At 44.8% G+C, this 12,801-nt stretch overlaps 1 protein-coding gene across 1 annotated transcript in view; it reads right to left on the reverse strand.

The window, feature by feature from the left end:
- PLEKHG3 (pleckstrin homology and RhoGEF domain containing G3) overlaps positions 1 to 9,600 on the reverse strand; it is a 68,778-nt gene extending 59,178 nt beyond the window's left edge. Inside the window, exons 1-2 of the mRNA XM_073642259.1 lie at positions 9,443 to 9,600; positions 219 to 676 (exon numbers count right to left, since the gene is read on the reverse strand). Coding sequence (XP_073498360.1) covers positions 219 to 676; positions 9,443 to 9,500 — 516 coding nt within the window. The 5' untranslated portion in view covers positions 9,501 to 9,600. The remainder of the gene's footprint in view (positions 1 to 218; positions 677 to 9,442) is intronic.
- Between the last annotated feature and the right edge of the window lie 3,201 nt (positions 9,601 to 12,801).

Genomic DNA, 12,801 nt, shown 5'->3' on the forward strand with positions numbered 1-12,801 from the left:
AAGAAGCGGAGACCTAAAAGCGAGTAACCCCAAAAGAAAAGGAGGAAGTATATACAGGAGATAGGTAACAAGGCAATGGAGAGCGGTATAGCTGTGGTCAGTAGAGAGAACCATATGGAGGAGCGGTTGGTGGTCTACAATGTCACACGCTGCCGAATGATCCAGGAGAATCAATACAGAGAAGTTGTAACCAAAGAATGTGAAAAAGTCATACATACCTCCACAATGCTTCGGAGATCCTGAACATACATCCTCTCAGTTTCTACAATTTCACACACTACACGTTCCACATAGTTTAGTTTGCGAGCCATTACAGTAACTTTGCTTTCAAATGGAGAAAAGGATGTAGAGCCAAGATGGCCGTATCTGTTTACACCGGCGTTCCCGTTCATGGTGTTGCCATTTTTCAAACCGCCTTGCGTTTCCAGGCTCGTTGGCAGCAGAGTCTCAGTAGTAGATGTGGGCACGTCCATGGCTAGGTCAGGTGAACTTTTGCTCAGTTGCTCATCGCCATTTTTATGCCTATGGAGCTGGTAATCGTCTCTGAGCGAACCAGAGGTTACCGGTGAGATGACGCTTAGAGGACCCTCAGATTCGTAAAATGCAGCACAGAGTGAGGCAGAGCTGGAGAACTTCTCATTGCTGTAGGACGAGGGGGCCGACAGCCTTGGGGATTCTATAAAATAAAAACAAAATGGTCAATGAATTAGTAAATCAATAAAAGTAGTTACTAATTGTGGTGATATGGAAACATTTTTCACAGTTGACTCTCGGCTAGAGCAATGTTAGCATCGTGGGAATCGTCACTTGACCAGGACACATTTTCATTGATTTGAATTACTGAAAAACTAAAATTTCCACAATTGTCCATTTCTGAGATAAAAGATCCAGTTGGGTTAGGTTTTGGGTCAGGATAAAGCAATGTCAGAACTATTCCTAAAAGTTTATCTCTGATGCATACAAACATGTTGCCAAATTATTTTTTTTCCAGTTTGATCTCTTTTTGATTTTGTATTCGTTTTGGGTCACATTTTTCATCGGTATTTGTTCAATGTTTTGCAAAATAATTTTTTATTTTTCATAAATTTATAGTACATTAAAGGGGTTATCTAGGACTTTTTTTCCCCTTTGGGCCTAAGCACTTACTGGCAGGTAGTTACTAACTGCCGGCCTGTGTCGCCATGTAACGCTCTCTCCCAGCTTGCTGACGATTCTCCTGTATCCTGTGACATCACATTGCCAGAGCATTTCCTTCTCTTCCGCTTTACTCTGTCCATGGGGTATCACTGCCGATTGACTGCCAGCTCAGTCTTGTCCACAGAGCAGAGTGGAAGAGAAGGAATTGCTTTGCAGACTTGACTGAAAGCAAAATTGGTGCCAGAAGCTTTCCGTGACAGTCCTGTGCTGGGAGACATCAGTACAGAGCAGTAAGGCAATTAGTTAGAAACTACCTGCCGATAAGAGCTTAGCCTCTTAGAGAAAAAAAAGTCCTGGATAACCCCAGTTAAAAATAAGAAACTTTGTAATATATCTTATCAGAGAAATCCACTTCTTTCTTCTCCTGGACTGATCATTTTTTCTGAAAATTCTTAATTCACTGGTAAAATTGGTCTTAATTTAATACAGATTTCCCATTACTGAGATAAAAGATGACAGTTGGTGCTCATAAAATTCTATGGAGAACTGTAACTGTCGTTTCAGGAGAACCTGCGTGTCTGCCTCTAGCTCCTCCCTCCATAGAATCTTATAAGGACCAACTGTCATCTTCTATGTCAGTATTGGGAAAATCTGGCTTCAATGAATACAGATTTTACAAATTTTATCCATGAATTGGGAGTGAAAGGAGCAGATTTCTCTAATAAGACATATTACAAAGTTTCTTATTTTCATGTGTACTATTCATTAATTAAACGCCAGGTTATGCTAAGGCTATGTGCACAAGTGACGATTTGCCATTTTACAGAACCAGCAAAGTGAAAGACTTCTGAAGTCTTATGCACATGTTACCAATTTTTTCCTGCAGATTTGCAGCAGATTTAAATTTGCAGCATGTCAATTCTTGTAGCATATTCACCCTTACTATTAAAGGGGGGGAAATAAGCAACAAAAATATGGTTTGGGGAGCCCAAATTGGAACTCTGGGACCTTGTTGAGTGTGTCAATGACTGCCTTCTAGACATCTGTCAAGTCAGCAGTCTTCCCCATGATTGTGGAGCCTATTAAAACAGACTAAGGGACCTTTTTAGACGCTTAGGAAGCCTTTGCAGGTGTTTTTTTGTTAATTATTCTAATTTACTGAGATAATGACTTTTGTCTTTTCATTGGCTGTAAGCCATAATCCTCAACATTAACAGAAATAAACACTTGGAATAGATCACTCGGTTTGTAATAACTATATAATATGGGTTCACTTTTTGTATTAAAGAAGTGAAATAAATTACTTTTTGATGACATTCTAAGTCAGTGAGAAGCACCTGTGTGTGTATATCTATATCTATCTATCTATATATATTTTTTTCATTTATTTATTTTTCCTGGTTAGCCAATAAAGGTATCACTCTGAGAATACTTTTGTCATTTTTGAGCATTAAAGTATTTACATCGATTTTACTGGCTAAAACAGTACTACAATATAATTTTTTATTGTACATCATGTCAATGGGGATAAAAATGCAAACCTATAATATGCAAATGTAAACTGTAAATGAGCCCTAACACAAGTTATTCTGACTGACTCACATATCATTAAATCTTTTGTTGCACAGTCTGCCCCAGGGCATAACAAGATCCCTTCTATTGAAAGGAGATACAATAAATCCTTCCTGTCAGGAAATGCTAATAAACTGTTGAAATGCTACATAGGTATGGTACACCAGTTTGATTGAGGACAATGTTTAAAGCAGCACTCCATCTATTGTCTTTATTTACTCCCTTAGCCATAGTTCTAATATGCATGTATAATACTTACGATTGATATCGCCCGTTTCCAGCGCTGTACCGTCCTCTTCTGCCCTACATGACAGTAGTTCTCACCAGCCCCTTCATTTAGCATCTTCTTTGTGGATCACAAGTTGCATTCTCAATGTAAGTCTATGACAGCCTTGATGCGAGACTCAACCATATATTCAAAAAGTGACTTCCACGCCACATGGGATAAGCAGTGAGAGCCGGCTAGTGAGAACTGCGGAGTCACAATCGACCCTTTAATGAGCCTTGCAATATGACTTAGGATAAAAGCCAAATCAGAATCTCACTTTTCAGATACTGTGTTTGCGGGGTGTCGCCCCTCGTCAGTGCAAAGTATGAGATCTGATTTGGCTAGGTGAGAGGCTCTGGACTGGGTTCTAAAGCGTAACGTTTCTCATTGTGGAGAGTGACATACCGGCTATATAGAGTTCTAGTCCTCTTCCTCTCTGAAGAGGCAATTTGCATATTTCATTTCCCAGAGGAGCATTGCAGGGCGGATAATCCTCCTTATATTGGCACGCCAGGACCGGTATGCGACTCTCCACAAGGAGAAACGTTACCCCTTAGACCTCAGTCCAGAGCCTCTCATCTAGCCAAATCAGATCTCATACTTTGCACTGACAAGGGGCAAGACCCCGAAACACCATGTCTGCAAATTGAGATTCTGATTTGACTTTTATCTCACGTCATATTGCAAGGCTCGTTAAACGGTCGATAGAGGCAATTTGTATATTTCGTTTCCCATAGGAGCATTGCACGGCGAATAATCCTCCTCACATTGGCATGCCAGGGCAGGTATGTCACTCTCCACAAGGAGAAAAGTTACCCCTCAAATATTTTCATGCATTCACTGTGCAAATAACTATAGCTAAAGAAAGCAAGTTCTAAAAACATTTTTGGTATGGGATGTAATACACATACTCGCCCATTTGGTAAAAAATAGAAGTTGCAGCTGCAAAATGAATAGCGGAGCATAAGTAAAAATTTCCATCTGAAAGAGACCTGAAGAATTATTATTATTTTCTGCTTACTATGGATTGTTGCGATTGCAATGTTTTTAGCAATTAAAAAAAATATAGACATTTGAAAAGAAGTTTTATTCCTTTACGACGTAGGTCTGGGTGTTACAACGAGAATATGAATTAAACAGGTCTGCAAAACACCCATGTGAATGAGGGCTGTGTGTCATTTCCTGGCAGGAAGGATGATGCTGCAGCTCCTTTCAGCAAACGACGACTTATTATGCCGCAGGCAACAACACATTTAAATGATTAGAAACCAGTCTGGAAAATGGAAGCGTTAGGGCTCAGTGACACTTACATAATAGGGAGCCAGAATTAATTCAGTTTTTTTTCCCCGCTGAAAAAAAACAAAACAAAAAAAAACACTTTCATTCTTCTGTTAGCACTTTATTCTTTTGCTTATAACCTTTTGAAACGCTATGACAGGTTCCCTTTAAGCTTGTTCAAAAATCATTGTTCTCGGCAGCACATCATCCTGTGCAAACAGGCCCTGTGCTGCCGAGAACAATGACAGCCTATGCGCACTGAGATCGTTCTGTGCACACCGGAAAAGCGGTCAGTCGATTTATAGAGGCTATTAAATGACCACCAAACGGCAAATATGTAGCTGATCAGCAGTGGTTTAGCGACAAAAGTCGGCCAGTGTAAACGAGCCGTTAGTCACTGACAAACTCCTCTGGCTTTGGCTTATCTAGCGGAAAAACAAAAGGAACAGAAGTTGGAATTAAAAGTGCCCAATTTTTGTGTCTGGGGGTCTTCAGAAAACTTTCTAAACGGCATTGATAAATCCCTGCAATTTATAGGCAAGTTAGGCTATGTTCACACCTTGCATTTTTGCTGCTTTTTTATGCAAACTTTATACAGCATTTTACAGCATCAGCAAAAGCTATGAGATTTCAGAAATCTCCAACGTACACATTGGGTTTTTTTCCTGACAGATTTGGAAAACTGTTGCGTTTTGGCTAACGGCAGCATGACACTTCTTTCAGCGTTTATTCACCCATAGAAAGCAATGGGTAATTGCAAAAACACAGGAAAAAAACGCAGATATCAAGTTTTGCTGTGTTTTTGGTGCCAAAACCTTAAGGAAGTTGCATCATGTTTTCTTGGGGGGCACTAAACCTTATCAGCATGCACAAGAGACAATAAAAAAGCTGGAAACACGCAAAAAAAACTACAGCACAAAACGCAGCAAAAAAAAAAAAAAAACACAGCCCAAAAACACAGCCCAAAAACACAGCCCAAAACACAGCCCAAAACAGTTTTTAAGCTGATTCTTTACTGCCAAGAGAACAGGTTTTGCCTGCAGAAAAAAACGCAGCAAAAACACAATGTTTGAACATAGCCTTATACTGTAATGGCATATTTCAAAATTGTTCAAAAGGAAAACCTAAAGATCCTTTTTTGAAAGAAGGGAGAGCATTGTTCTACACTGCTGCCCTTCATGGGATCAGTACAATGAAGGCACATGACAGGGCTGTTTGTGCAACACAGAGAGATTTCTCAGGGACTGGAATGAGAACATCCTACAGAAATGCTTCACCAGACAGACATGTTAGAACAGATAGCATTGTGCCTCCCTCAAATGGCAGCACATAGTAGAAAGCCACAGTGACATCTGACAGCGATTCTCCATATTTAGGGATTATACAGATATTAAATTATTACTTTTCCTCACCATTTGGAAAGTAATTTTACAAGAAATAAGTAATTGTTTTAGAATATCAGAGAAACAGATACCGTAAAAAGACCCAAAAATATGAAACGCACAAGTAAAGGCCCTAATACACAGCGTCGGACTGGTGTGCCAAGGGCCCACCAGTAGCATACTCCAAGGCCCGTGACATTATCCTCAATCACAAATTTACATAACAATGAACTGGGTAGATTGTTAAATGAATAAGATGCTGACTGTGTCTGTACATAATGATTCAAGTATAATGTGTCAAGTACTGCCCATATAAGAGGTGGCCCACCAGAGGATTCTCCTGCTCTCCTGTGGGCCAGTCCAAGCCTGCCCATACACATTAGATAAAAGTTGGCTGAACCTGTCGATTTTAAGTAGATCAGATGACCATTTAGCATGTATGGAGAGGGGGGCCTCCTGGGTGTCCTCCAACAACCGCCCGGTCCTTTTGTTCAGCAGACAGATAAGCTGGCGTCCGATGATTCTGGCAGCTGCTCAAAGATAACACAGACACACGTGGTCAAGCCGATCACTCCCATGTATGGGGGAGTCAGGAGAAATAGCTGTCAACAAAACGATAGTTTAGCCAACAGCTATATAATATATATGGCCAGCCTAAAGGTGTTGTCAACTTTCAGAAAAGTAGACCCCAAACTATGTAAAATACCTAAAATAATAAACTCAGCCGGTACTAAAACACTCTTTGGGTCCAGTGCCGGCTCCCAGCCGATGCTCCGGTCCCATTGTTTTTGGGGGCAGTGGTGACATTATGTCAATTGGGTACATCACCTCTCAAGTCCATCACTGAGCTCTGCCATTGTGCCGAGCTTGAAGTGAGCCAATGATACAACCAAAACACCGGGAGAGTGGCAAGAAATGGACGACTGACCTAGGAAGGGCAAGTACCGGCTGAGTTTATTAGTTTAGGTATTTTACAGTTTGGGGTCCACTTTCCTGAAAGTGGACAATCCCTTTAAGCCTTCTGTTGGGACTCCATTAAGAGGGATTGTTGCAGTTACCAAAACTTGTATCAGTTTTTTTATTTCAATGTTAAAAAATAATCAGTAATTATTTTGTTTTTCGAAGACCCGTACCTTCTATTTCTCGACTGATCATCAGTGTGAAGACTGTTTTTTTTTTTGCATAGCGATTTATTTTTTCACTTTTATTTAGTCCCCAAAAGGGGACTTCAACCCGAGATCATCAGATCGCTTGTTCTACAGATATAGCAAAGTTGAACTTGACAAATTAGGCTCCATCTAAATAGGTAAGATAACCTTCAATGACACTTTAAGAGGGTTAAGGTAACATTGCACAAGCCACTGACTGATGGCAAATTACACTTTTTTGCACCGTGATATCCCAGTTCTGTGTTTTCTCTACTAATGTAAACTTTGGTACATCTGTAAATATTGCAGTGAACTGTATGGAGATATATATATGTAGATAAAATCATGTTTGCCTGTAAAGCCTGTGGGCTTCACAGAAGAACCAACATAATGGTCATAGGGATCTTCAGCAGGCCCTTGGCTGCCACGGCTATCCATCAGCACCACGAGATCACATCATGGCAGGACCAATGAACCCAGCATAGTTTGTCCCTGGGATAACATACTTAAAGGGAACCTGTCACCAGAAATAACGCTGTTAACCTGCAGACATTCTGTTAATATGCAGGTTAACAGCGTGATTATGCTGCCCAGCGCCTGCACACAGCCAAATGCAGTGGGGAGAAAATGAACTTTATTCTCCCCGCCAGCATTCGATTTCAGTCATGGGGGCCGGGGCGGTGCGGATTCATTTGGTGGCTGTAACTGCGTCCCCAGGCCCTGACCGACACTCCCTTCTGCATTACAGCCGGCTGTCAGTCGGAGTCGGGAGCGAAGTTACAGCTGTCACTCTCTATACAAAAGTGGAGACTGAACAAGTGCCGCCCCGGCCTCCCATGACTGAAACCGAATGCTGGCGGGGAGAATAAAGTTCATTTTCTCCCCGCTGTATTCGGCTGCGCGCAGGCGCCGGGCAGCATAATAACACTGTTAGCCTACAGATTAACCGCATATTTGCATGTGAATAGGGTTATTTCTTGTAACAGGTTCCCTTTAAGGGCACATGCAGACATCAGTTTGACTATTACGACCTCCACGCGTGTTTTTCACGAATAGTAATCGTATCTATGGTAGTCTATGTAGCAAAGTAAGGTGAACACGCCCGCTCACTGAGACACAGGTGCATGGATTTGATGTGATATCACTGATAGCAGGAAAAGAAAGTGAAAATCCAGCACTCTTGAAGTGTATTTAAATTGGATAAAAAACAACTTATTTAAAAAAAAAATAAAAAAAAAAACAATCCAACACAAGAAAAAGCCAACTGACGCGTTTTGACCGCACAATGCGATCTTAGCCGTAGCATATTGTAATTTATGGGATGGTTCACATATCCATGTTTTTTTGAGAACCGAGTGGTCCGCACAAAATCACAGAGATATGTCCGATCTTAATAGGATTCTCGGATCAAAATCGCCAATGCAAGTTTAAGGGTCCATGACAAAAAATGGACAGCACTCGGATGCCATCAATGTCCGTTTTTCTCGGACTGTTTGATAGGAGAAGCTGGAGAGGGATTCAACATATTTTTCCCCCATCTGAAAAACTGATAAAGAAAACGCTGATGAAACTCGGACCAATTTTTGCATAGGAAAAAAAATCACTGCAGTTATATGGTCAGCAATTTTGCTACATTTGCTGCAGATAGAGGCAGATGCTGGCTGTGTAATACAACCAGCATCTGTTGGCTATGGAGCTGTATTAGCTCTTAAGCCGGATTTATATACCTGCACCTGACTTACCCCATAAATGAATGGCGAATATTGGGAAGGGATTAAGATATCTTACCTTTTGTTAAAAACCACATTAGTCAATGGGGGGGCTGTCAGGCACCATTTGTGTCCATCATCTAATGCGTCGGGTTCCTTCCCGAGTTACATTTTTCAGTTTGTATAAACGGAAGTCAGAACACCAGTGTGAACCTAACCTTATAAAATATACCAAAGTGACAGAACGAAACCATAAAAAGAAAAAATACAAAAAGCTGGATCAGACAGATTATAAAGATAGGTGGGAAATGTCCATGTTATTCCGAGAAGATCATGAAGATAGAAGGGAAATGTCCGTGTTATTCAGAGAAGATCATGAAGATAGGTGGGAAATGTCCATGTTATTCAGAGAAGATCATGAAGATAGGTGGGAAATGTCCATGTTATTCAGAGAAGATCATGAAGATAGGTGGGAAATGTCCATGTTGTTCCGAGAAGATCATAAAGATAGGTGGGAAATGTCCATGTTATTCAGAGAAGATCATGAAGATAGGTGGGAAATGTCCATGTTATTCAGAGAAGATCATGAAGATAGGTGGGAAATGTCCATGTTGTTCCGAGAAGATCATAAAGATAGGTGGGAAATGTCCATGTTATTCAGAGAAGATCATGAAGATAGGTGGGAAATGTCCATGTTATTCAGAGAAGATCATGAAGATAGGTGGGAAATGTCCATGTTATTCAGAGAAGATCATAAAGATAGGTGGGAAATGTCCATGTTATTCAGAGAAGATCATGAAGATAGGTGGGAAATGTCCATGTTATTCAGAGAAGATCTTGAAGATAGGTGGGAAATGTCCATGTTATTCTGAGACAGACATGTAACACAACTGAGAAAATCCCAAAGATACATACAAAGAAATAACAAAGGTACAATATTTCGCCTACCGAACAGTCGAGAGATCCTACGGTTGAATCCTTCAAAACGTCCCTTCTCGTCAAACATTTTGTGTGGTTTGGAGACTCTGCTCCGGGTATAACTCTCACTTCATGAGATCCCAGCGCTCTCAAGGTGTGGACAGACTGACATCATTGTATCACCTGCACTCTCCCTCTCCCTCCTCCGCCTCCAGACAGGAAACAAACGTCAAAAGATCCATTTTCTTCCCTCCCATCATCACACAATGAGGTGTTTCCCAGGTTGACTTGTAAAAGGAGTTAGAAATGTAATTCTCAACACCATGTTAAGCTCTTCCAGAGGCTTGTATGACTTTTGTCTATCCAAAGCTTGAGAGGTCTATGAATAACAAAGACTTTGATACAAGTAAATGGCTGCCCACAGAGGGTTAATCACAGTGAATGCAAAAGACAGGGCTATGGAGGCAACAAGGAGAGGAAAGAGAACATCCTACAGAAATGCTTCACCAGTCACTAAAGAAGATGCCACTGTGCCGGCCTGAAGTGCCAATTCACTGGAACCAGCCATTACAAAACACGGAGAACTCAGAGATGAGCGCATCTTTTTAAATTCAAATTCGCAGACTTTTCCCCAAATATTTCATTTGCAGCAAATAAAGGTGTGTGAAGCTTAATAGTGGAAAGATTGTAACTGCTCAGAAAATACACATGAGGGAGAGACAGAGAGAGAAAACCCCCCAGAGAGAGAACGAGAAAGAGAGAGAGAACAAGAAAGAAAGAGAGAGAGAGAGGGGACGAGAGAGAGAGAGAGGGGACGAGAGAGAGAGAACAAGAGAGAGAGAGAGAACAAGAGAGAGAGAGAGAGAGAGGGGACGAGAGAGAGAGAGAGGGGGGACGAGAGAGAGAGAGAGAGGGGACGAGAGAGAGCGAGAGGGGACGAGAGAGAGCGAGAGGGGACGAGAGAGAGAGAGAGGGGGGGCGAGAGAGAGAGAGAGGGGGGGACGAGAGAGAGAGAGGGGACGAGAGAGAGCGAGAGGGGACGAGAGAGAGAGAGAGGGGACGAGAGAGAGAGAGGGGGGACGAGAGACAGAGAGAGAGGGGGGACGAGAGAGGGGGGGGCGAGAGACAGAGAGAGAGGGGGGACGAGAGAGAGAGAGAGAGGGGGGACGAGAGAGAGAGGGGGGACGAGAGAGAGAGAGGGGGGACGAGAGAGAGAGAGAGGGGGGACGAGAGAGAGAGAGAGGGGGGACGAGAGAGAGAGAGAGGGGGGACGAGAGAGAGAGAGGGGGGACGAGAGAGAGAGAGAGGGGGGACGAGAGAGAGAGAGAGAGGGGGGACGAGAGAGAGAGAGAGAGAGAGGGGGACGAGAGAGAGAGAGGGGGGACGAGAGAGAGAGAGAGAGGGGGGGCGAGAGAGAGAGAGAGAGAGAGGGGGGGACGAGAGAGAGAGAGAGAGAGGGGACGAGAGAGAGCGAGAGGGGACGAGAGAGAGAGAGAGGGGACGAGAGAGAGAGAGAGGGGGGACGAGAGAGAGAGAGAGAGGGGGGACGAGAGAGGGGGGCGAGAGACAGAGAGAGAGGGGGGACGAGAGAGAGAGAGAGGGGGGACGAGAGAGAGAGAGAGGGGGACGAGAGAGAGAGAGAGGGGGGACGAGAGAGAGAGAGAGAGGGGGGACGAGAGAGAGAGAGAGAGGGGGGACGAGAGAGAGAGAGAGGGGGGACGAGAGAGAGAGAGAGGGGGGACGAGAGAGAGAGAGAGGGGGGACGAGAGAGAGAGAGGGGGGACGAGAGAGAGAGAGGGGGGACGAGAGAGAGAGAGAGGGGGGACGAGAGAGAGAGAGAGAGGGGGGACGAGAGAGAGAGAGGGGGGACGAGAGAGAGAGAGAGGGGGGACGAGAGAGAGAGAGGGGGGGACGAGAGAGAGAGAGAGGGGGGACGAGAGAGAGAGAGAGAGGGGGGACGAGAGAGAGAGAGAGGGGGGACGAGAGAGAGAGAGAGGGGGGACGAGAGAGAGGGGGGACGAGAGAGAGAGAGAGAGGGGGGACGAGAGAGAGGGGGGACGAGAGAGAGAGAGAGAGAGGGGGGACGAGAGAGAGAGAGAGGGGGGACGAGAGAGAGAGAGAGGGGGGACGAGAGAGAGGGGGGACGAGAGAGAGAGAGGGGGGACGAGAGAGAGAGAGGGGGGACGAGAGACAGAGAGAGAGAGAGGGGGGACGAGAGAGAGAGAGAGGGGGGACGAGAGAGAGAGAGAGGGGGGACGAGAGAGAGAGAGAGGGGGGACGAGAGAGAGAGAGAGGGGGGACGAGAGAGAGAGGGGGGACGAGAGAGAGAGAGAGGGGGGACGAGAGAGAGAGAGAGGGGGGACGAGAGAGAGAGAGAGTGGGGACGAGAGAGAGAGAGAGTGGGGACGAGAGAGAGGGGGGACGAGAGAGAGGGGGACGAGAGAGGGGGGGGACGAGAGAGGGGGGGGCGAGAGGGGGGGGGCGAGAGAGGGGGGGGCGAGAGAGGGGGGGGACGAGAGAGGGGGGGACGAGAGAGGGGGGGGCGAGAGAGGGGGGGGCGAGAGAGGGGGGGGCGAGAGGGGGGGCGAGAGAGGGGGGACGAGCGAAACAGAGAGGGGGACGAGCGAAACAGAGAGGGGGACGAGCGAAACAGAGAGGGGGACGAGCGAAACAGAGAGGGGGGACGAGCGAAACAGAGAGGGGGGACGAGCGAAACAGAGAGGGGGGACGAGCGAAACAGAGAGGGGGGACGAGCGAAACAGAGAGGGGGGACGAGCGAAACAGAGAGGGGGGGACGAGCGAAACAGAGAGGGGGACGAGCGAAACAGAGAGGGGGACGAGCGAAACAGAGAGGGGGACGAGCGAAACAGAGAGGGGGGACGAGCGAAACAGAGAGGGGGGACGAGCGAAACAGAGAGGGGGGAAGAGCGAAAGAGAGAGGGGGGAAGAGCGAAAGAGAGAGGGGGGACGAGAGAGAGCCCTGCTGACATAAAAGCTTATACTCCACAAGAAAGAGAGAGAGAGAGAGGAGCCTGCTGATCACAAGAGCTTACACTGTAAAGGGGAGAGACAACGTTTCTTTTTTCTTTTACGAATCAAATCTAAAAATATTCGAATTTGCTTGAATCTAAGAATTTTAGGAAATTCAACTTCAACTTGATCCTCTGTGGATTGATCTTCTCGTCTTTACTACTCTGTGTGCTATTCCCTGATGTATTTTGAGCCAAATTTTTCAATTTGGTGTAAAATCAAAAATTGCATTTTTTTGTCTTTAAAAAGTTTTTTCATCTTTTAAAGTCCAAAACCTTTATAAAGTAGCACGTTTGTCTAAAAATGCGGCAAATTGAAAACCCCACCGGAAACCTTACTCCAGCAGGAACTGGAGTGAG

This window comes from Phyllobates terribilis, unplaced genomic scaffold (genome assembly GCF_046119375.1).
Source record: "Phyllobates terribilis strain yellow unplaced genomic scaffold, ASM4611937v1 Scaffold_7__3_contigs__length_470593459, whole genome shotgun sequence".
Lineage (NCBI taxonomy): Eukaryota > Metazoa > Chordata > Amphibia > Anura > Dendrobatidae > Phyllobates > Phyllobates terribilis.